The sequence below is a fragment of the Quercus suber genome, unplaced genomic scaffold (genome assembly GCF_002906115.3).
Source record: "Quercus suber isolate HL8 unplaced genomic scaffold, Cork oak 2.0 scaffold_545, whole genome shotgun sequence".
NCBI lineage: Eukaryota > Viridiplantae > Streptophyta > Magnoliopsida > Fagales > Fagaceae > Quercus > Quercus suber.
Genome location: NW_027069993.1, coordinates 308,153 through 332,159, shown reverse-complemented (window position 1 = coordinate 332,159; position 24,007 = coordinate 308,153). Strand labels below are relative to the sequence as shown.

The following is a 24,007-nucleotide window of genomic DNA, read 5'->3' as shown; positions in this document are numbered from 1 at the left end:
CACAACAGACAACAAATTGAGTATTTGGCTAAACTATACTGAGATTCTTAAATTCAAAATTCAGCGCAGAACACAACACAAAGCCCTTTTAATTTTTTTTCACTTGAAATTGCTTTTTTTTTCTTCATGTATCCAACTTCAAATGGTTGCAAATTCATAATTTCTTTTCTTTCTCCATTCCATCAAGCAAAAGCATATACAATGATTCTATACTGAACATAAGTGAACCACACAAACCTCAAACACAAAACTAAAATGTCAAATTATAAGACGCCATAGACCACCCCCAACCATTATGAAGAATATAGTTTTCTTAAATTTGGCACAACTTTATTGAATAATCTCAAAGTTGCAAAGAATCCAACTACTCCTTAGATCCCTTTGAGTATTGCTGATTGTTTCTTTTGAACTTAATTCTGTTTTTAAGTAAAAAATGTGAAAATCATAAAGCATCTCAATTCTCAAATATATATATATATATATACCAAGCTGTTACAATCATGTTGGTAAAGAATAAATCCCATCAGTAAGCTAAAATTTTTTCACTTGAACTAGGGCCCCTTGCTTTGATCCAGATTCAAGCATTGCATCTAGAATAGCAACATCTCTGGCACCTTCCAGAAAAGATAGGCGAGGCTCAACTTCATAGTCACTCCCCTTCTGCAACATAATAAATATGATCAGTGGACCATTCCCTGAATTGCAACGGATTTTATTTTTTTGTTTAGTAACAGAGGTTTATCAAATAAAGTTAAAGATCCAAGTAATTGAAATAAATGATTTAAAATGAAAGAATTAGAGAGAATTATGCAAAAGAAATCCACAAAAATGCTGTCAAGCTAGAATAATGCAGAAGTCTGATGCTATCACCACAATCAAGAACAAAACTTAAAAAATTAGAAGATGTAGCAAATCAAATACCACTAAAATAGAGGAGAAAAACCCACTTAGTACACTAAAAGGCAAAATATCACCATGCATATGATAGAAAATTGAAACCATGTATAAATGGATGAAAATTAACATCTTCAACTACCTTACGCGTAGCCTGTGATACATCATGAATAAAAGTTTTTAATTCCGCATCCACTCCACTAAATGGGTAGAAGGAGCTTTTTCGCTGCCCATCAGCACTAAAAAATAATACCTGTGATGCATCATGAGATATCATAAGTACTGAATTTTATTACAAGTTAATCTAAAAGACAAATACAAGTCTCGAATAGAATTGAGTATTTTAAGCTTTAAAATTAAATACCTAAAAAAAAAAGGAAACTATAGACTTCAAAATTATACATATTTCTAAATAAAAGTTGATTCTCAAATACCAGGTAACCATGTTGTCCATCAATATGTCCACGCTCAATTTGCACTGTTCCCTTTAAGCCAACAACGCGCCAGAGTATCTAAACACAGCTAATACTATGATTAAAGAATCTTTGTAAGTTCAAAATACTACAGTACATCTATCATTTATCACATACCTGAGGGGATCTGGATGAAACAACCATCACAAAAACTCCAGAACATCCATTCTCCAGTTGACTAAGGCAAGGAAATTCCAAATACGCACCTTCAGTCTTTCGATTGTTAGGAATGAAAGTTTAAAAAAAGAAAGAGAAGAACTTCAAATTCTTTGAAAGTAAAGTCCATGCAATTGAAACTTACAAGAGAGAGGATAAGTTATCTGGTGGGGGTAAGTCTGGATCCACATGAGTTGTCATAGCTGAGACAGAGTCCACCTCACATCCCACAAGCTGTTCACACGAAAACAGGAAAATCACATTTCCACTTACAATACGGTTTAAGTTGTACCAGAAATGACTAATTTCATTTAATAAGGAATTTGTTGAGTTAAACTACAGTTTTTTTTTTATCACAAATGCTCATTTTGATTGTTTGAGGGTGTTTCCCACAAAAAAAAAAAAAGAAGGCAGCTGCTTCACTCATAAGATAGTCTGTACAGTTTAAACCAAGTTAAGCACCATCATATTTTCATCCTTATCCTTTAAGAAAAAGGACTGAGGTGAAACTTTTTGAAAGCATCAAAAACTTTTAGGATGTTCAAAGTACAGCATTTAAACAATCTGTGAAAGAAATACCAGCAGATGGCATAAGGAAGAAAACAAGGAGTTTGCTAATGCAAGATTATTAGATTAGTGACTGCAGCATTGGAAAAATGAAAACATTTTCCCTTCTAGATAACAGATGGAAAATCACTGGAAAAAACTTTTGGCAAGCTGCATCAAAAACTATTCTTGAAGAATTTCTTGAACTTCCTTATTCAAGATATGTCAACAAATAGTTATCTAGGTTGTGTAAAACACAGGCCATTAACCCCTACAACAGTTCAAAAAAAAGATGCTCACAAAAGGAATACAAGTACTTGATATGAATCACGCATTCATTTCTGCTTTCAGAATCAAAATTGGGCAGTGTTACAGTGAACACTAAAGAGCATTTAGGCTGCTTCCACAATTCTGAGTTCTGACATAAGATTCTTCATGTCTATTCTCACCCATATACCCTCCCCCCCCTTCCCCCCCAAACTTTTTGTCCACATGCAGGAACAATTATAATTGGTTTATTTGTGGTCCAATCCCAGATCATATGATAAATAATATCACTCCTAAAATTCTGTTTTCAGATCTACCTGGTTCATAATATATAAGTAGCCAAGTCAGCACTTACTTAGGTTATTCTGGCTTCTAGACGCTGATTTAGTAAAAGTGCTACGATATGGTGAAAGCATCTAAATTTCAAAATTTTAATCATCTTCATCATTTTTTCTAAACAAAATCTAATTGAATTTTGAGATGGCCTAGTCCATAGTCCAAAATTTCACATAACAAAGTATTTGTCAGAGATGAAAAGGAGGTTCAAAAGGGACTCTAAAGATGAAGAGTCACTGACATTGAAATTAGTATGACTATAAATAACATGAAACTCCTTTTGTTTTATTCTTCTTTTCTTTTGATAAGTAATAACTTATTAGAGAAGAAAACAAAGGGCGGGGTGGGAAGGGGGAGCAGAAAAGGGTTGTGGCCCAAGCACACGGGTAGAGGATTTAGATATTTGAAATTCAAATAATCAAATTCTTTGAATTGATATAGCATACTTCACAACAAACAGTGGACATGGTAGCAAAGCAACCAAAGCCATAACTTATCTTCCATTTGTTATTAAAAGGTTTGAGATTACCATCCTCAATCCTGCAATGAAATGTACCCCCATATCCAGAATGAATCCCCCCTGGAATAAGTAATAAACTTGTTAAAATAAGACATAAGAAATAGTTCAGGTATGCTAATATGGGAAGAAATCTGACTATGTTAACAATCAAGTAAGGCATCCCTGAAAATCCAGAATTCATGAAATGAGTACATCCTTTACACTTTCAAGAAGGAATGAGAATGTGAACAATATAGTTGCTACAATAAACATGTGAGAAGAATGAAGTCTTCATTCTATTTGACAAAATTATGGTTAAATGATTTAATTCACCATTCCTAATACTTTAATATTTTGGGATAATCGGTAATTTAACATGGTATTAAAGCGGGAGATCCTAAGTTCAATTCCTAGCTTTAATTTACCTACCATTTAAAATGTTAAAAATCCTATGTGTTGGGCTCCACTTATTAAAGGGGAGTTTAGGTCCACACATGAGGAAAAGTGTTAGAATTATGGTTAAATGTTTAAATTCACCATTTCTCAATAACTTAAGCTTTTGGAACAATCAGTAATTAACATTATTTGATGTTGCATCATATTGTAGTCACCTGAGAATGTTCTCAAACATAACATAACGTAGTCACATTGCAATATGGACTAGATGCCTGAAAATCTTTTGATCTCAAACTCTAAAGGATTGTGAATCTGTCTTCTTTTTCTTTTTTTTTTCTTTTTTTTTTTTTTTATAATGATGAATTTCTTTCTTTGATGACTAGTATAGTTAGAAGTAGTTTGCACTAAAAGTGATCCAAAGCATATGTTTAATGGCATATGCTCCTGCGAACAAGAGAAATTAATGCATATTATTCAGCTTTATAGTAAAACACGTACAGTATAGTTGCGCCTCCAAGTGCTTGAGAAGTATGGGTTTGAACTATTCATTGATCCTTCAACAATAACTTGAACGCTCATCATATCCCCAATCTCAGCAATTAGTTTCTTGCTCTGTGGAAACAACAATGAGAATCTGGCAAGCCAGAGTAATAGGAACTATTTCAAATATGGCAGAAACAAGCACCTCAACAAAAGCAGGCTCAAATCGGTAGTTTTCTGCCACAGCCCAAATGGGTTGGTCAGAAAGATTTGCACAAATAGCTTTGTAGCGTGCAAGTGCAGTTTCCAATTCACTTGCAGCTGCATTATTGAACCAATATTAAATTCTTCATAATCAAAATTTCATAATTACATTGTAGATTTCAAGTTCCATTGAAACTGAAATAATTGTTTCCACATGACATTAAAGCCAAAAAAAAAAAATATAAGACCGGATTTTTCAAGTTCAAAACAAGAGAGATTAATCAACACCAAATAAATATTTAAATACAATAATTAAGAAAACCTACACATAAGAAATTAATTTATAAACGTGGTTGGACTGGTGGGAGATGAAGCATCAGAAGATTAAAAACAAGGGCCAGAATATTCTTGAGAGTTAAAAGAGGATAATATAGTTATACACAACATTATTATATGATATCAACCCAAACGAGACTCTTGACTGACAAGGTTGAGATTGAATGGAAAATCAGAGACAGAGATAGAATTGTTCCCTCCAGCTGAAAGCTGACTTGATTATGCAAAATAATAATTATTACAAGTAGTTGGCATCATCAAATTTGTCTTTACCTTACAAAGATGATTCCATTTTTATTGCCATTCAACCTCCATTGCAACAACATGGCTGTATTGACACTATCGATAAAGATTCAAAATCTGCCTAAAATGATAAACAAGTTTTCTGCCAGTTACACAAATTAAATTTTGGGACAAAAGAGGGCCGGATATTTTGGAGAATTATTATTTTTCATATGTTGTTGAACATTCAGAAGGAAATGAACAACATTTGCTTGAAGATGATGTAAACTGGGCAAGGTTACAGAAGAAGGGGGTAAGCTCCTTTAGGAATGCAGAAGAAATCCACTTATAGCTTCATTTCGGTGCCCTTCTATTGAGAACTTTTCTGGAGTCTGGATTTGATTTCATAAAAAGTGAGACTTATTCTTTACATGTAATATTGTCTTGGGCAATATGGCACTGACACACCTTTACTCCAGCTCCTTTCCCTACATTTAAGCTTCTTTCTTATTAAATATTTCATTCAGTGAGTATAAATGTTTTCAACTGGACAGGTTTAACTCTATAAAGAATATTTGGGTTACAGACAAACCATATGGGAGGCAATCTGTTGGCAGCATAAATTTAATTGTTGAGATAAAACATTTATAAAACTTTAGAAAATCCAAACAAGCCTTTTAAAATAAATTAAGAGGGGCTGGAATAAAAACAAGAGATTTATACATAATAATTTTCGGCGTTTAGAGGGAGGCAAAAATACCCAAAAAAATGCTTAAATTTGAGCTGAATATAGGTCAAAGTGCAGGCCCTTGGTTGAAGAATTTCCAGCAATAAAGTAAGCTCATTGGGTACACTATTCTTAAAGTGAAGTGGGAAGTAAACTTTAGCACTTAAAAGGTAATAGATTTGGCCCCACCACAATTAGAGTTGTAATCTGACAAGGAAAAAGTTCCATAGCCTTTGTCAATGGGGCCCACATTTTTTTTTTTTTTTTGGGTTGCAGAAACAGCAAGAGTTTCTGGTGGTCTGCCTAAAAGTCTTGTTGGTTCCAAAAAAGCCCGAGAACAAAGAAAAGTATTTGAAGCGTACTCAATAGAAACCTGCAGCTATTATTACTTATCCAAAAAAAAAAAAAGAAACCTGCAGGTGGATTTAAAGGACATGATAAAGAATTGTGGAGGCAGTTTGATAAAAGAGAGAAGCTTTTCTATTTCAGTTATTCGATGTTCTTTTCATTGTATTCCTGAAAGTTGCATTTATAAATCTTATGATCAATGTTTTACAGGAATTTATCAAAATCAACAGAGAATATATTTTCAATAATGTTTTGTATTATGCTTTCATTCTTTTATGTATTGATTTCTTTTGGAATTGGAGGCTGCCACTAACAATCAAGATTTTTTTTTTTTAATTGCAAGTAGGGTCATGTATTTATATGACATTATGGCTGAAATTTGTTTCATTACACTCACTAATTAATATATTTGAAATTAATATCAGATATTGGCATGAGTTGATTTAGGTATGATTGGTCGCATATAAACATATTTAATCAAAAGAAAATACTAGTATGAAATGACCACAATATCCATTTGTACATATCATTGATAAGTTACACAGAAATATATGATAATATGCTTGATTCAATTGAAAATGCATCATACTTACAAGCTGCAGCCGGTTTCTCTTCAGATACACCAAGTTAGCCAAGCAACACATACAGCATGTCCAAAAGGGAAACTTTAGTACATTGTCCAGAAGAATATATTTTGTAAATCATAAGATATATGGATTCTGTTAAATGAAATACAATGCACTGGCCCCAAAAGTTCCCCTTTTTTTTCTTTTTCTTTTTCTTTTTTGTTGTCTCAAGAGAATGGTCATCCATTTGTGGCTATTGTGAAAGGTAAATTACCTTGAAGGACATGCTTCCCGGCCTTCAGCAGCCTCAGTGATATATCAACCTGAGCAAATTGATTCACACGTAAGAGTCGTGTAACTAATAATTATAAATGCTAGAGCTATTGACTTTCACATCTTGCACAATAAAGAAACTGAGCAGGGGCATTCTAAAGGGTCTGCTGACATTTTCTCTAAAAAAGGAATTACATTTAAACACTTGCATGGACTCAATATCCATATTTGACTTAGTGATTTTTTCCCAAGTCAACTAACTTTGCTTCTTACTTTTCTGCAAAGCCATATTTTATCTACTTGATATAATTCATTGAGGATCAGCTTGAGATTTATTTTAGCAATTCAGATGACAGAGGAGAATGATAATACAAGCAATAGTTAAGAATAAAACAAAGGAAAAAGTTAACATATGCTCTAAAGGCATTAGTTTAGCAAATATTTTTAGAAAATTTTATGGGAAAAGAAAAAAAGAATTAACTATTTTGACAGCTTTTTATATTTCCAATGAAAGTAGTGTCAAAATTTTCCTAAAATGGATTTATTATCAATTACCCTAAGGGCACCCATTAACATGACCCTAAAGCAAATTTACTATTTTTTGCATGTACCAAAAATGTTGTAACACTCATAAAAGCAATTCCTCAGTACTACTTTTCTTGAATGCACACATTAACAAAAATGTCAAGCTTGAATTTCTAAAACTTCCACTTGAAAATAACAGTTGGCTTTGAAATCATCAGGCACTGAAAATAAAACCCAAAAGAAAAAATCAAAATCAAAGAATCTACCATGAGCAAATATGTTTCTTGAAAAACTGATGGGCAAGCCGATTTGTGGATTTAAAAGAGAGAAATAAAGAGTAAGGTACCTGTGTATGTCCAGCCAAAACCACAGCAACCCCAGGTATTGAATCATCATGGATGATTTCATCAAGACCCTTAACCCCCCACTTACATAGCACTCCAGGAAAGTATTTACTAGCATTCTCAACTGCACGTCTCGCCGATTCCTGTGCAGTAACACACACATGAAAACACAGAATACCCCATTATTAACTATCATTTCCCCAGAGCCTTTGTACAGGGAAACGAATTCCAGGAAATAAAAAATGAAGAGGGAAAAAAATAGACATCCCAATACTATATAGGATGTCGTAATAGGATCTACAATTCTGAAACACACACACAAAACAAAGATATCCCATTGTTACCTTCCTTCTACCCAATACTTTTTTTTTTCAAAGAAAAGATTTTCCAGCATAAAAAACAAAAATTTCCCTGTGCTATAAGATTATTGGCATTATCAAAATCATTGTAATTTATGTAAGCACTGAAATCAGGTTCACAAAATTGAACCCATCTGGGAAAGCTCTGATCTTCAAGAAATAATAAATCCCAGATCCTTAATTTGAAAATCAACTAACAGTTGAAACAGAACCCTTTTTTTTTTCTTGATTTAAATAAAGAAACACAGAAACATGGCAAAATAAAAGCTTGCATTGTCTTATAATGTTCTTACAATGACAAGACAACATAATTCAAACATTAAAATTACAAAAATAAGAGTAATAAACTTAATCCAAAGACTTTGATTAATTTAGCACTTTCCTTATATGGAGTAGATCTTTAAGTACCATAGAATTTAAAAAAAAAAAATTTACCAAAACTTTTAGTAATAACCAAACTAAGACTAATTATTGCATTGCACAAAAAAGGAAAGATTGTAACTTTTATGTATGTACCTCAGTGCGGCTCCAAATGGCTTTAAGGTTGAAGAGGTGAGAGATCTCAGCTAGTCTTGGAATGTACTGATTCCTCACAAAAATCCCAGCTCCAAGAATGGCCAACTGGGGTTTCTCGTTTGCCATCCCTGCAGTTCCTGCCATTTGGGTTCTTCTTCAAATGTTCAATCTCCTTGCACTTCTTCTTCAAGTCTCACTGCAAGTGGGTTTTTTGTTTTTGCCTTAAAAAACAAAACAAAACAAAAAAATGCTCTTTGAGAGAATGAAGATGCAGAATCTGAAAAAATGGGTATTGTCTGAATGTAATTAACATGTAGATGGAGATTGAAATGGTCAGAGAGAGAGTGAGAGTTTGATGGAGCTTTGGGATTTTTTTAGAAAATAATTAGGTACTTTTTTGGGGTAAAATAAATGAATATTTTTCTTTATTTAATTTAATCAATTAAGGCGACAATGGCCTCCTCTACAGCTACAATTTTGTTTTCTGTTTGAATAAACAGTTATAAATGCTTTTACTAATAACAATAGATGTACTTTCTCAAAAGAAATTAATGATAATAACAATAGATGTAATTTCTTTGTCAGAAGTGGCTATTAAGTATTAATTATTTAAATAAATGTCCCTGGACCATCTCATTAATAAATAAACCAGCCAACCAAAAAAAATAATAATAATAAAATAAAACCAGTTAAATTGTTGTAATTTGTTTGGAAATAACATTTTAAAATGGTAGTGTTTCGTCCATAATATTTTTACAATAAATTATAGATGATAAATTATTATTAGTTTTAATTTAACAATTTAAATTATTTTTTTTGTCCATTCATAACAGCCAATAAAACTTTAACTTAAATTTTGTTAGAGATATATATTAGACATATATTAGCCCAATGTAATAGGCTCAAGCCTATTCCTACTTGTACTAGTAGTCTAGGGTTTAGTCGCCTATATATACTCATGTTAGGGTTTATTATAACACAAGTTATTGTACTACACTCTTATACAATAAAAATGTAGCCCTTAAGGGATTCCTCCGTGGATGTAGGCCATCAAGGTTGAACCACGTAACCCTCGTGTTCTCAGTGTTCCTATTATATGCTTCATCTTCCGCATCCACTCTAGCATACACAACATGGTATAACACATTGCGTTTGATAATATTGTCCATTTAACATAGTATCAGAGCTAATATTCAACATGGTATCAGAGCCAAACTCTGTTCTTGGCATCAAACAAAATCTCTAACAAGCAAAGAAGATTCTAATGTGCACACCACCATCAGAAGTCACACATGCTTCTCTGCTGGATCTAAACTCCATGGCATCTTGCAGCCACCGTGGCTTAGTGCTGTGTCCAAGATTCACAAACTCAAGCAAAGTCGTGACTCTCCTTATCAGATTTGTGCAAATCAAGACTTTGCCTGAAGAAATCAACCCCACATACGTGCTCCTCAGCCTCCTGTGAGGAAAATCCAGAACTCCGGTCACCAGAAACCCAGCCACGCGCCACCATGCGCTGCAGCTGGCTTCGAAAAATCACCCACGCGCTGCCACAAATCTCGAATCTTAGATAGGATTGAGACCACACACACCGGACTGTCGGACTCGTGGCCTACCGATCTGCAAAACCCGAGAAGTACGGCCGTTATCTTGCTAACACGTGCCTACATGCGCCGTCATACTTCTGGATCTACGCCACACGCCGGTGAACTTCACACGCATCAGTCACGTGCCGATTACTGTGATGATGTCATCATGACGTCAGCAAATGCCACGTCAGCCCTAACTACGTCATCAGCCACGCAACTCGCCACGTCAGCAGTGTTGCCTCGTCAGCCCACGTCACCTTGTTGACTGTTGACCCGGACCGACCCGACCCGGACCACCCGGATTTGACCAATGAGCTCTGACCGTTGACTTTGAATTTCTTTGACTTTGACTTTTTGCGTTGACCTTTGACCAAAAGTCAAAATTTCCGAAAGGGCCTATCTTGCTCAGTTTTTCGCGTAAATTCCAATTTTGGACTCCGTTTCTTCATTTGAAACTCCAAAATTGGTCAATTGGCACATTCTTCATTGTGGTTTCTTCAAAGGCATTCTTCAAGGCATCTCCAAGTGATCTTTTCATACTTATCCAACCTCAAGCCTTCATCGAGCTTCCACCTTGAGTTTGAGGGATGGTGTTAGAGATATATATTAGACATATATTAGCCCAATGTAATAGGCCCAAGCTCATTCCTACTTGTACTAGTAGTATAGGGTTTAGTCGCCTATATATACTCATGTTAGGATTCATTGTAACACAAGTTATTGTACTACACTCTTATATAATAAAGATGTAGCCCTTAAGGGATTCCTCCGTGGATGTAGGCCGTCAAGGCTGAACCACGTAACCCTCGTGTTCTCAGTGTTCCTATTCTATGCTTCATCTTCCGCATCCACTCTAGCATACACAACATGGTATAACACATTGCGTTTGATAATATTGTCCATTTAACATGGTATCAGAGCTAATATTCAACAAATTTGTTGTAAAAAGTGATGCGAAAATATTATTTATATAAAGTAGACCTATCCATCACATACCCCTTACCCATATGTTCCCTCCCAACCTTAACAGTCACAGAGTTAGGCACATGTTCCCTTTCAACTTCAACATTCACAAGAGTAGGTAAATATTATTTACTAGATAATGTGCTGATGTGTTAATGTTTTGCACACATATACATTTAGATTAGGTTAAAGTAGATTTTTCATCTTGTATAAAAAAACAATTTTTTTAAGACTTATATATAATACTCATTTTGTTATATAGTATTTATGATATTTCTCATAATATTGTTGAATGTTTTGAAACTTAATGTTTTAAATTTATATTTTATAATTTTTCCTTATCTTAGAAGTAGTATTCGACTATTGAGTGAGTTTTCTTTACTAATATATATATATATGAGATTAGAAATGCATGTTTATTACTTATTAGACATTTCTAAGGGTCCATACCATATTATAAATTTAATGTTTAAACTAATAAAATAACATCTAGATAAAATGTAGATTTTATTTCTAAACTGAACACTTCTTCAACCACTTTATTCTCACCACTAAATCCCAAGACCCCAAACTCAAACACTTTGTTCGTAATCTAAATTTAAAAAAAAAATAAAAAAAAAATTGTGTACCAACATAAAGAGAATGTAATCAAACAAAGAAAAATGGACTTAATTTACTACCATTTATCAATATTTAATTGCCTCTAATAGAGCCTTTTTATCCTTTTAAAAAAAAATATATATATATATATATATATGAGAATGCTAAGATTCAAGAAAAATATAAGCTAAAATTGGAAGAATTGATATTGTGTTATTAATTTTACACATGAGCTTTGTCTTTATATAGAGAAGTAGCTAGAGCACACTGATTAACTTATAATCATATATCAAAATTGTAATTAACAACAAATTAAATAATTTGAAACTAATCCTAACTAACCACAACAACTATAATTAACAACACTAACAACTAAGTAATCAAAAAGATATAGGTGGATAAGTACTAGATGTGAAAGATATATGGGAAAGAATATAAAAATTATGTAAAGAACTACTTAATTTTTTTTTTTTTTAGGGGTTTTCTTTCTGCCACTTACTTCAATCTTCTCTCTTACATATTTTGCTTCATTCCATCTCCCAGATGCAGAATAAATGTTAGACAATAGAACGTGACAACCAATATGGTTGGAATGCAAATCTTTTAAAACTTTTCCTACTTGCTCTCCCCTTTTCATATCTTTATGAATTCTACAAGCACCAAGTAATGCCCCCCAAATGGCAGCATCTGGAGCCATTGGCATACTAGATATGACCTCTTCAGCTTCTTTCAAGAGTCCAGTGCGGCCTAGTAGATCTACCATACACCCATAGTGCTCTATCTCTGGCTCAATTCCATAAGAACTTGCCATTGATTCAAAATAACCCCTTCCCTCATGAACCATATTTCCATGGCTGCAAGCATTTAATAAGGCAATAAATGTGACCTTGTTAGGAGAAACTCTTTCGATCTTCATTTGCTCAAAAGTATCAATTGCTTCCTGGGATTTGCCATGCATTGCAAATCCACCAATCATGGCATTCCAAGGCCAAACCTTCCGCTTCAGACCACGTTCATGGTGGAATATCTTTGATGCAAATTCTATCTCTCCACACTTTGAGTACATGTCAATTAGGCTAGCTAGAACTTGCTCATTCATCTTGATCTCACCCTTGTCAAGATAAACATGGATCCACCTTCCTTGATCCAATGTCACTAGATTTGCACAGGCTGCAAGAGCACTTACCAGTGTAAACTCATTTGGTTTAGGACCTGTTTGCAGCATCTTGTGGAAGAGATCCAAGGCCTCCATGAAACAACCCACCTGGACGTAACCAGCTATGATAGTACTCCATGATACAACATCACGTTCACACATTTCATCAAACAAATCCATAGCTCTAACCATATCACCTGTCCCCACATATCCACCAAGCATAATATTCCACGAATACAAATCCCGATTCACACTCCAATCAAACACCCTTCTAGCCTCCTCAACCAAACCCCAATTTGCATACATCCCAATCAACGCATTCGTAACAAACACATTGTTCTCCAACCCAACCTTTATTGCATGAACCTGAATTTGCTCCCCCTCCAAAACTCCCAACCCATTGCCGCAAGCTTTAAACACAAACACAAAAGTGTACTGGTTAGGCAAAAGCCCCGAACCCCGGATCATTGATCGAAATAAAATAAGAGAATTATGAGAAGAAGTGGGTGAGAGTGAATGGGCATTGATCATGGTATTGTAGAGGAAGCAATCAGGAAAGGGAATTTGATCAAACACTTGGTGGGCATAAGAAATAGAAGCAGAGCTTGAAAGATTGAGCGTTTTGAGGAGTTTATTTGCTGGGATAGGGTGTAGAATAAGGCCAGTGGTGATCAGCTGGGCATGGGCTTGTTTGGTTTGTTGGATTGATTTGCACGAATCAAGAAGAGATATGGGCGTGTGATTTGAATTTGACTGTCTTTTGAAAGTGGAGTAACAACGTCTCATTTTAACGGTCGAATTTTCAAAAATTGTGTGAATGGCTTTTCATTTTATTTTTTCTTGAAAGATCAATTCTTTTGCCATGAAAAATCACTACTTGAAGGCCCTGACAGAGTCACCGGCTCTCCATCTTTCTTCTTTACTCTGCTTTGGTGTGTGATTGGAAGAGACCAAAAAGGCACACAATGAGAGAGGAGAGGAACCTTATTTTAACCGGAAATTAAAGAGAGAGAGAGAGAGAGAGAGAGAGAGAGCAATATCTATGTTGTTCATCCGTGTTCATCTTTCTTCTTCGCCTTGTTTTTGCACCAATAAAAGAAGCAAACTCAGATTTTTTGTGTTTGTTGACGTGTTTGGTGGCTAAGAAAGTGAGAGAAAAGAAAATAAGCGTTTTTATTTTTTTATTTCATATTATTTTGTTTATGTTATTAGGAATTTTTTTAAAAAAATTTCTGATAAAAAAAGGATTTTTTTTTTATTTGAATGCTGATGACGTAGATTTTTTAATGTTTTTATTTAAAAAATTTATTATTATTATTATTATTATTATTATTATTATTTTAATGCCTCCAACATACACGCCGGGTGTCACATAAGTATTTTTCATTAATAAGTTAATGGTAATGGCCAAATTGATTACAAGATAAAAATAACAATGACAAAATTAACCACTACCAAAATATAGGATAAAATTGATTATAACTCAAAAATATAAGGGTCAAAATGATATTTTTCTCCTTTAACAAAATGTGTACGCTAAATATACAGAAGTTATGTACACTATTTTTGTGTTTTCTGAATATACAAAATTGTGTATATTGTTTATCCAAAAAAAAAAATTGTATATATTGATTGTATAGAATTATGTTCATTCTTTAAAAAAAATGTTTACTTTAAATATATAATTGTGTACACTAGATATATAATTGTGTACATGTTTAAATATTTTGCACTTTGAATATATAAAATTGTGTACATTCTTTAAAAACTTATATACATTAAATATACATAATTGTTTACATTTTAAAAAAAAATTGTGTACGTTGAATAAACATAATTGTGTATGTGGCGAGCAAAAATAAGTCAAGCTTGTTTTTTTCTTACACAATTAATTTATAAATGTGGGATGCTAATCAACCTTTAATACCCCTATTTAGGTGTACTAGATTAACTAGAAATGAAAAGATTAACTTTAAGCATAAGTGTATGACATGAGAGTTGGTTAAAAAGAGCCTCGGGTGGCTTATATTATGCTCCTCGAGTTTGGTCCGAGGTACCAATTACACTTATTCTTAGATAATAAATACACTCTTATATCTCTCCATTTTCTGAAAAAATGTTTCCTTTTCCTTTACAAAGATCTTTCCACCTTATATAGCCTCCTAGGTTACATCTTAGTCTTCCACTTAGAAGGTTTAGGTTTATTTTCCTTGATACTTGTCCCACCAAGATTTCACTGGAAGACTTCTACTCCAGGTTATGAGCTATGACGATACTGTTTAGGGGTTATTTTTTTATTAATACGACCGGTTAAGTGGGTTTAGAGCATTGAATGCAGAAATGATGAATGATTTATTTGCCTTTTTCCCTTCTTTGTTTGCTGACAAATCTTCCTACTCTTCCTCGGTTTATGCTCAATGGACTTCAGAGTTGGTCCTCGACCCTTCCAAGGACACGAAAGTATTCTCAGGGTCCTTGGGCATTGCAGTCTCCTCGTGCTTGCAATAAGTTGTTTACATCAATCCCAAGGGCTTGCTGTCAGTGCTTTCTGCGTTCTGCTTTTTTGACGTTGGACTTCTTTCGTTTGAACTTGTCCTCGAGTTCTCGTCCTCTCACAGTGTACATTCTTAATAATTTTGTAAGTTAAATGTACAAAATTAGGTATATTGTTCAAAAAAATGTATATAGTGAATATACAAAATCATTTACATATTTTGAAAATTGTGTATAGAATTGTGAATATTTTTTAAAAAATTGTGTATGTAAAATATACAAAATTTATATATTTTTGGTAAATTATGTTCATTGAATATACGTAATTGTGTACATATTTTGAAGGTTTGAATATTGAATGCATAAACTTTAATCTTTTAGTAATTTGAAATGGAAAATATCCACACATCAAAAAATTGTGTTTGAATACCGCTTATTTGCTAAAAACTGAAAACTTATTGTTGAAAACACTGTAGTAAAATATTTTTTAAAAGTGTGAATAGTGCTGTGGAACCCAAAAATGCATTCGTATGCACATTTTTGCGTTTTTGGCTGGGTTGTGAATAGTGCCATAGGACCCAGACAAAAACACAAACGCTAGATTGCACGCTGGAAATGTGCAATCCAAACGCACACTTAGTTGAACATACAAAATTATGCTCCTCATATTCCAATCACAACATGCCAAAATGTGCAATTTCTTTTTTGTCACTTAGGCTACCAGCCTAGGGTTAAGAATGCTGTTGCAATTTTCAAAAAGGCTTAACCTATGACCTTGTCCCTTAGCACTCAAACAATTTAATGCAGGCTTCATTTTATTAAGGGATTTTCCACATTCTCATCAAAAAAAAAAAAAAAAGAAAAAAAAAAAGGGAATTTTCCACATTGACATTAATATTGTCCATCAGTCAGAAGCCAGCTCGGCTCCAAACTTAAGCTAGCAGAGGAAAAACTTAGTACTAAAACATCTCAGAATTCATAAATCAAAATCTGCTTTTGCTTAACATGGAGAGAATACAAACATTTTCTGAATGTGTCATACGGAGTACATTCAGCTCTGAACATTCAATTTTTATTCGTTCTTTCCTTCATTTGCTTACTTGATACAAGGAAATCCAGTAATGATAGTGACTAATGAAAACAAATTTGAATTTTCTTTGCTATGCTTTCAGCCACAAAGCATTGGTTCCAACATTTTGGGATACACTGTGGATACTCAAGAAACTTTGGGGTTGGTCTCATACTCTTCTTTGCTATTCTATTCTATCCAAAACCAGACTAATAGAATTTTTTTTTTAACAAACTAAAAGAATATCTAAAAAAATTACTATTGGAAGAGTCTGAAAACAAAGATGGGGCTGCGTAAATCAATGAACTTAGGTTCAGTTTCCAGTGACTGTATATATATGGCTTCTTTGGGTTCTTCACTCACTCCACCGTGTGTAGCATACTCCAATGCCATCTCATAGTCCACCTGCAAATATAGGTGAAAAGGTCACCATATGTATTGGAAATAACCTCCCCCCCCCCCCCCCTCCTCTTCTCTCTCTCTCTCTCTCTCTCTCTTATTTTCCCCATTTTCTTCTAAGAAATCATTACTGGGTATCAATTACCTTCCATATATGCCAAAGATCTTACCAAAAAATAGAAGCTAAGGGAACTCGGAAGCATTCAAGAACCAGTTTGGCCAACAATTCATCATGGTCATGAAACCCAAGTATTCGAATTGATAATTTTAATGAGGTTGAAACTTGCTGGTCAAATTTGCAGCTTCCCAAAATATTAATTTATCTTAAAAGACACAATCACTTCATTGTGAGGAGCCAGATATATTCTGGAGTGGTCAAACAATTTCATTGCACATCTATTAGCATGTGGTTTGATCCATAAAACAAGAACGTTCTGTTTCCTCCCTAAGATTTGGCATGATGATGCACGTGCCAAGTGGTCTATCTATATCAGTTTTAAGCAAAAGTAATCCGCACTTACACTGAAGGGATGCTTCATGTATCAAATGTAAAATTTTAAAGTTCATTTTGGATTTCCTCTTAGGCAGTACCCAACGCATCCACCCAGAAAACATTGGATAGGTGTCCAAAAAGCCATTTTTTATTGTTGAACATCTTCATAAGAAAATTCAGGCACCATACAAGTTGAGTGCTTACCTTTTCAACATGCTCAGCCAGCTTTTGCCTCAGTGTTTCTTTTGTAATCAACTTAGCAGATACTTTTTTTAATATTTCTGCATCCTCATTCTCATAACGTTTCTTCTTAGATGCATGTAACTGTGCCATTTCTTTCAAAACATCATATACAGCATTCGTAGCATCAGGTATATACCTGCCAAGAGATTATAATCTGATTTAAGTTCATGCAAGCAGGAAGAATAACGTCATTTATGCCTGTTCAGTCTTGTTCCCAATTCAACAATTAAAAAGTCCAAACTAACTGAAGGTATACCTCACACTATTTTTTTTTTTTTTTTTTTTTTTTTTCAGTTTTTGGAATATGGACTGTTTGAAAAAGCTGTATCTAGAAAAAGTGACATTTAGAAAAGCTGTACTTTGAAAAAAACACGGTTTCAAAATGGGTAGTTTACTCATTCGTGGAGGAAAAAAAGTATTGGACTTACTTGCTTAAATTTCTTTTTCTCTCCTGCTGCTCACGTGCCTGTATCTTCTTCACTATTTTGGATTTTAGCTGGATGCAACATTGCTGGACAGCAGACTGGAGAAACAATGCTGTTAGTTTATTTAATTATTTTGTAATGGAATAAATCAAAATTCAAAACTACCCACCTTAACAGCAGTAGCTATCTCACTTATATCATCTCCAATATACTCTTTCCCGGTACCTTTGAAGGGGATTTTTGTGCTTACTATGCTCACAAAAACACCAATCTTATCCTGTGTCTGGTTGATCTTGTAATTATTCCAGCTGAAAAAGATGTTTCGGGGAGATTCTGTTAAAAAATTCTGTAGCTCCCCCCCGCCCCCCCAACAAAGGAGGGAGAGAGAGAGAGAGAGAGAGAAGGAAACCAAAGAAATTATTCAACTGCTGCCTACATCTTACTTGATTCTCTTAAGGGCAGTCCTGGTGACAACATCAGCACCTTGCTCAAAAAGAAGTGGAATCCGGTTTGCAAATCGGAAGATGTTCAAACCCTGCCAATTAAAACAGATTTTATATGCTTCATAAATGTTAAGTGACTGAAAAATGATTAAAAAGTAATGATTATGACCATTTGACTACTCACTGTACCCATTAATTGTAAAGCAATATAGCATGCTCTCAAGAAATTAGCAAGAGTTAAAAAAACACTCCCAATTTTCAGTTAGCCACATCCCTAAGTTATACTCAATATGTGCACGTGTGTGTGAGTAAATGCTTCAACTTTTTACGGCCACTCCTGCCACTTATATTGTCCAACTGCTAACAGTGGATTATCTTAAAATAATAATACAGTTCATAAGAAGCTTGCCAGGACTTCCAAAAAAAAAAAAAGAGAAAAAAAAAAATTATGAAAGAAGAAGCTTGCCAGGAGAACAACATTCCATGTAATTTTCTTACTTAGATAAATAGATATTCTCAAATTGTTAATTCTCATATAGGAAAATAATAAAGGATGGGTGGGAACAAGAAACCCAACTGAATTAGTATAATAAGCACCCGCCCTACTTGCTAACTATTGCAATCTCAAATTAAAATAAGAGCATAGATGTCGTGGATTTTCATCCAAACTAGTTTGAAGGAATATTCCTTCAATCCACTATGTAAGAGATCAAATGATCATCCGCATATACTTTTAATCATATGACTCATTTAATAGTCATGTGACTTGTTTAAATCACTTAATGAGTCATGTGATTAAAATATGAGTGGATGGTCATCAAATCGCCACATAATGGGTTAGAAGATATTTCTCCAAAATGATTTGGAGGAAATCTTTTTCCATTCTGTTATGTCTAAAGGAGAGAGAAATAATAGAACCTTTAAATGAGTAGACCTCTTAGTGATTTCCGTACATTATTCCTGAGAACTTCATATGATTTGATGAAAAATTAGCCACCATTGACTTTAGTAGAATTTGGTTATCTCCTAAATTTTAGATTGTAAAATTTTTAGGAGTTGCTCTAGTATACTCCCTATGTACTGGAGTAATCTTCTAATATCAATAAATTGATTTTTTTATTTATATAAAAAAAAAAGATGCACAAAGTAATATTGTAGAGTATTCTCACAGATGTTTAAGCTCAGATTACATTCCACACTAACACTCTGTTTGTTTCAGCAATGATATTTTCTAGAAAATGAGTTATTTTCCAAAAAACATCTTCCCTAAAACTATCTCAATTTCCTATGTTTGGTAGTAACATTTAATGAGTTGAAAAACAATCTCATAACTTCCAATAGGGCCCATTTGGTTTGTGTTTTCAAACAACATTTTTTAGTTTTTAAACAGCATTTCACGCATTTCAACACACTTTTTCATCCACACGTATTTCAAAAAACTACAAACAACAATTTTCAAACTACTCTACCAAACACCCCCTAGCTTGCGATGAAATATAGTTGTTTTCCAAAACAAATTAGTGGAAAGCGATCTCTTAAAATAAGCCACACTTTTTATGTTGACTAAAGATAGTTTTCCTTTGACTAATTTATTCTAATGTTACCAAACACTGAAAAATATGGAAAACTATCTTTATACCATGTTTTCCATCGAAACAAACAAAGCTCAACAATTGAACCAACCTTCTTGTCAAAGAGAAGCCTAAACTTCTACATCTATACACAATAAGTCCTTCATTGAAAAAGAAACACTCAAGGAATTATTATAGTCACAAGAGACAGAATAGTGCCTCCTTTTCCTCCTTATTTATAAATTAATTTTTATAATAAATAACTTATTTCATCTAGTTAAAAAATCAATTCCGATGAAGAATATATATATATATATATATATTTTTTTTTNAATAAAAACAAGAGATTTATACATAATAATTTTCGGCGTTTAGAGGGAGGCAAAAATACCCAAAAAAATGCTTAAATTTGAGCTGAATATAGGTCAAAGTGCAGGCCCTTGGTTGAAGAATTTCCAGCAATAAAGTAAGCTCATTGGGTACACTATTCTTAAAGTGAAGTGGGAAGTAAACTTTAGCACTTAAAAGGTAATAGATTTGGCCCCACCACAATTAGAGTTGTAATCTGACAAGGAAAAAGTTCCATAGCCTTTGTCAATGGGGCCCACATTTTTTTTTTTTTTTTGGGTTGCAGAAACAGCAAGAGTTTCTGGTGGTCTGCCTAAAAGTCTTGTTGGTTCCAAAAAAGCCCGAGAACAAAGAAAAGTATTTGAAGCGTACTCAATAGAAACCTGCAGCTATTATTACTTATCCAAAAAAAAAAAAAGAAACCTGCAGGTGGATTTAAAGGACATGATAAAGAATTGTGGAGGCAGTTTGATAAAAGAGAGAAGCTTTTCTATTTCAGTTATTCGATGTTCTTTTCATTGTATTCCTGAAAGTTGCATTTATAAATCTTATGATCAATGTTTTACAGGAATTTATCAAAATCAACAGAGAATATATTTTCAATAATGTTTTGTATTATGCTTTCATTCTTTTATGTATTGATTTCTTTTGGAATTGGAGGCTGCCACTAACAATCAAGATTTTTTTTTTTTAATTGCAAGTAGGGTCATGTATTTATATGACATTATGGCTGAAATTTGTTTCATTACACTCACTAATTAATATATTTGAAATTAATATCAGATATTGGCATGAGTTGATTTAGGTATGATTGGTCGCATATAAACATATTTAATCAAAAGAAAATACTAGTATGAAATGACCACAATATCCATTTGTACATATCATTGATAAGTTACACAGAAATATATGATAATATGCTTGATTCAATTGAAAATGCATCATACTTACAAGCTGCAGCCGGTTTCTCTTCAGATACACCAAGTTAGCCAAGCAACACATACAGCATGTCCAAAAGGGAAACTTTAGTACATTGTCCAGAAGAATATATTTTGTAAATCATAAGATATATGGATTCTGTTAAATGAAATACAATGCACTGGCCCCAAAAGTTCCCCTTTTTTTTCTTTTTCTTTTTCTTTTTTGTTGTCTCAAGAGAATGGTCATCCATTTGTGGCTATTGTGAAAGGTAAATTACCTTGAAGGACATGCTTCCCGGCCTTCAGCAGCCTCAGTGATATATCAACCTGAGCAAATTGATTCACACGTAAGAGTCGTGTAACTAATAATTATAAATGCTAGAGCTATTGACTTTCACATCTTGCACAATAAAGAAACTGAGCAGGGGCATTCTAAAGGGTCTGCTGACATTTTCTCTAAAAAAGGAATTACATTTAAACACTTGCATGGACTCAATATCCATATTTGACTTAGTGATTTTTTCCCAAGTCAACTAACTTTGCTTCTTACTTTTCTGCAAAGCCATATTTTATCTACTTGATATAATTCATTGAGGATCAGCTTGAGATTTATTTTAGCAATTCAGATGACAGAGGAGAATGATAATACAAGCAATAGTTAAGAATAAAACAAAGGAAAAAGTTAACATATGCTCTAAAGGCATTAGTTTAGCAAATATTTTTAGAAAATTTTATGGGAAAAGAAAAAAAGAATTAACTATTTTGACAGCTTTTTATATTTCCAATGAAAGTAGTGTCAAAATTTTCCTAAAATGGATTTATTATCAATTACCCTAAGGGCACCCATTAACATGACCCTAAAGCAAATTTACTATTTTTTGCATGTACCAAAAATGTTGTAACACTCATAAAAGCAATTCCTCAGTACTACTTTTCTTGAATGCACACATTAACAAAAATGTCAAGCTTGAATTTCTAAAACTTCCACTTGAAAATAACAGTTGGCTTTGAAATCATCAGGCACTGAAAATAAAACCCAAAAGAAAAAATCAAAATCAAAGAATCTACCATGAGCAAATATGTTTCTTGAAAAACTGATGGGCAAGCCGATTTGTGGATTTAAAAGAGAGAAATAAAGAGTAAGGTACCTGTGTATGTCCAGCCAAAACCACAGCAACCCCAGGTATTGAATCATCATGGATGATTTCATCAAGACCCTTAACCCCCCACTTACATAGCACTCCAGGAAAGTATTTACTAGCATTCTCAACTGCACGTCTCGCCGATTCCTGTGCAGTAACACACACATGAAAACACAGAATACCCCATTATTAACTATCATTTCCCCAGAGCCTTTGTACAGGGAAACGAATTCCAGGAAATAAAAAATGAAGAGGGAAAAAAATAGACATCCCAATACTATATAGGATGTCGTAATAGGATCTACAATTCTGAAACACACACACAAAACAAAGATATCCCATTGTTACCTTCCTTCTACCCAATACTTTTTTTTTTCAAAGAAAAGATTTTCCAGCATAAAAAACAAAAATTTCCCTGTGCTATAAGATTATTGGCATTATCAAAATCATTGTAATTTATGTAAGCACTGAAATCAGGTTCACAAAATTGAACCCATCTGGGAAAGCTCTGATCTTCAAGAAATAATAAATCCCAGATCCTTAATTTGAAAATCAACTAACAGTTGAAACAGAACCCTTTTTTTTTTCTTGATTTAAATAAAGAAACACAGAAACATGGCAAAATAAAAGCTTGCATTGTCTTATAATGTTCTTACAATGACAAGACAACATAATTCAAACATTAAAATTACAAAAATAAGAGTAATAAACTTAATCCAAAGACTTTGATTAATTTAGCACTTTCCTTATATGGAGTAGATCTTTAAGTACCATAGAATTTAAAAAAAAAAAATTTACCAAAACTTTTAGTAATAACCAAACTAAGACTAATTATTGCATTGCACAAAAAAGGAAAGATTGTAACTTTTATGTATGTACCTCAGTGCGGCTCCAAATGGCTTTAAGGTTGAAGAGGTGAGAGATCTCAGCTAGTCTTGGAATGTACTGATTCCTCACAAAAATCCCAGCTCCAAGAATGGCCAACTGGGGTTTCTCGTTTGCCATCCCTGCAGTTCCTGCCATTTGGGTTCTTCTTCAAATGTTCAATCTCCTTGCACTTCTTCTTCAAGTCTCACTGCAAGTGGGTTTTTTGTTTTTGCCTTAAAAAACAAAACAAAACAAAAAAATGCTCTTTGAGAGAATGAAGATGCAGAATCTGAAAAAATGGGTATTGTCTGAATGTAATTAACATGTAGATGGAGATTGAAATGGTCAGAGAGAGAGTGAGAGTTTGATGGAGCTTTGGGATTTTTTTAGAAAATAATTAGGTACTTTTTTGGGGTAAAATAAATGAATATTTTTCTTTATTTAATTTAATCAATTAAGGCGACAATGGCCTCCTCTACAGCTACAATTTTGTTTTCTGTTTGAATAAACAGTTATAAATGCTTTTACTAATAACAATAGATGTACTTTCTCAAAAGAAATTAATGATAATAACAATAGATGTAATTTCTTTGTCAGAAGTGGCTATTAAGTATTAATTATTTAAATAAATGTCCCTGGACCATCTCATTAATAAATAAACCAGCCAACCAAAAAAAATAATAATAATAAAATAAAACCAGTTAAATTGTTGTAATTTGTTTGGAAATAACATTTTAAAATGGTAGTGTTTCGTCCATAATATTTTTACAATAAATTATAGATGATAAATTATTATTAGTTTTAATTTAACAATTTAAA

The 24,007-nt window shown here is 33.3% G+C and overlaps 4 protein-coding genes across 4 annotated transcripts; all 4 read right to left on the bottom strand.

The window, feature by feature from the left end:
* Positions 1–308: 308 nt before the first annotated feature.
* Positions 309–8,886, bottom strand: LOC111990527 (dehydrogenase FPY6). The gene is made up of 12 exons (XM_024022310.2): positions 8,468–8,886; positions 7,595–7,735; positions 6,725–6,773; positions 6,478–6,495; positions 4,253–4,368; positions 4,066–4,179; positions 3,202–3,252; positions 1,669–1,757; positions 1,485–1,545; positions 1,329–1,406; positions 1,037–1,147; positions 309–660 (listed from the first exon to the last, which is right to left on the bottom strand). The coding sequence occupies exons 1-12, from the start codon at positions 8,609–8,611 to the stop codon at positions 532–534; spliced, it is 1,101 nt and encodes a 366-aa protein (XP_023878078.1). The 5' UTR covers positions 8,612–8,886; the 3' UTR covers positions 309–531.
* A 3,190-nt stretch (positions 8,887–12,076) lies between these two features.
* LOC111990530 (pentatricopeptide repeat-containing protein At5g66520-like) lies at positions 12,077–13,931 on the bottom strand. Its single transcript, XM_024022319.2, has one exon. It carries the CDS (start codon positions 13,559–13,561, stop codon positions 12,077–12,079), a length of 1,485 nt encoding a protein of 494 aa, XP_023878087.2. The 5' UTR covers positions 13,562–13,931.
* A 2,312-nt stretch (positions 13,932–16,243) lies between these two features.
* On the bottom strand, positions 16,244–19,991 carry LOC111990531 (DNA topoisomerase 6 subunit B). The gene is made up of 6 exons (XM_065764210.1): positions 19,980–19,991; positions 18,341–18,516; positions 18,067–18,205; positions 17,901–17,995; positions 17,434–17,608; positions 16,244–16,742 (listed from the first exon to the last, which is right to left on the bottom strand). Exons 1-6 carry the CDS (start codon positions 19,989–19,991, stop codon positions 16,596–16,598), a joined length of 744 nt encoding a protein of 247 aa, XP_065620282.1. The 3' UTR covers positions 16,244–16,595.
* Positions 19,992–21,089: 1,098 nt separating this feature from the next.
* Positions 21,090–23,654, bottom strand: LOC136063597 (dehydrogenase FPY6-like). The gene is made up of 4 exons (XM_065764217.1): positions 23,201–23,654; positions 22,328–22,468; positions 21,458–21,506; positions 21,090–21,228 (listed from the first exon to the last, which is right to left on the bottom strand). The coding sequence occupies exons 1-4, from the start codon at positions 23,342–23,344 to the stop codon at positions 21,155–21,157; spliced, it is 408 nt and encodes a 135-aa protein (XP_065620289.1). The 5' UTR covers positions 23,345–23,654; the 3' UTR covers positions 21,090–21,154.
* Between the last annotated feature and the right edge of the window lie 353 nt (positions 23,655–24,007).

Coding starts and splice junctions, on each gene's coding strand:
- LOC111990527 (XM_024022310.2), bottom strand. CDS start 8,611: ATGGCAGGAACTGCAGGGATGGCAAACGAGAAACCCCAGTTGGCCATT. Junction 1,758..3,201: donor TCATTGCAGGATTGAGGATG/GTAATCTCAAAC, acceptor TCGTGTGAACAG/CTTGTGGGATGTGAGGTGGA. Junction 1,546..1,668: donor GATAACTTATCCTCTCTCTT/GTAAGTTTCAAT, acceptor TCCTTGCCTTAG/TCAACTGGAGAATGGATGTT.
- LOC111990530 (XM_024022319.2), bottom strand. CDS start 13,561: ATGAGACGTTGTTACTCCACTTTCAAAAGACAGTCAAATTCAAATCAC.
- LOC111990531 (XM_065764210.1), bottom strand. Junction 17,609..17,900: donor AGAAAAAGAAATTTAAGCAA/GTAAGTCCAATA, acceptor ATCTCTTGGCAG/GTATATACCTGATGCTACGA. Junction 16,743..17,433: donor TGGCTGAGCATGTTGAAAAG/GTAAGCACTCAA, acceptor CTATATTTGCAG/GTGGACTATGAGATGGCATT.
- LOC136063597 (XM_065764217.1), bottom strand. CDS start 23,344: ATGGCAGGAACTGCAGGGATGGCAAACGAGAAACCCCAGTTGGCCATT. Junction 22,469..23,200: donor CCATTTGGAGCCGCACTGAG/GTACATACATAA, acceptor GTTACTGCACAG/GAATCGGCGAGACGTGCAGT. Junction 21,229..21,457: donor CGGGAAGCATGTCCTTCAAG/GTAATTTACCTT, acceptor GTGTATCTGAAG/AGAAACCGGCTGCAGCTTGT.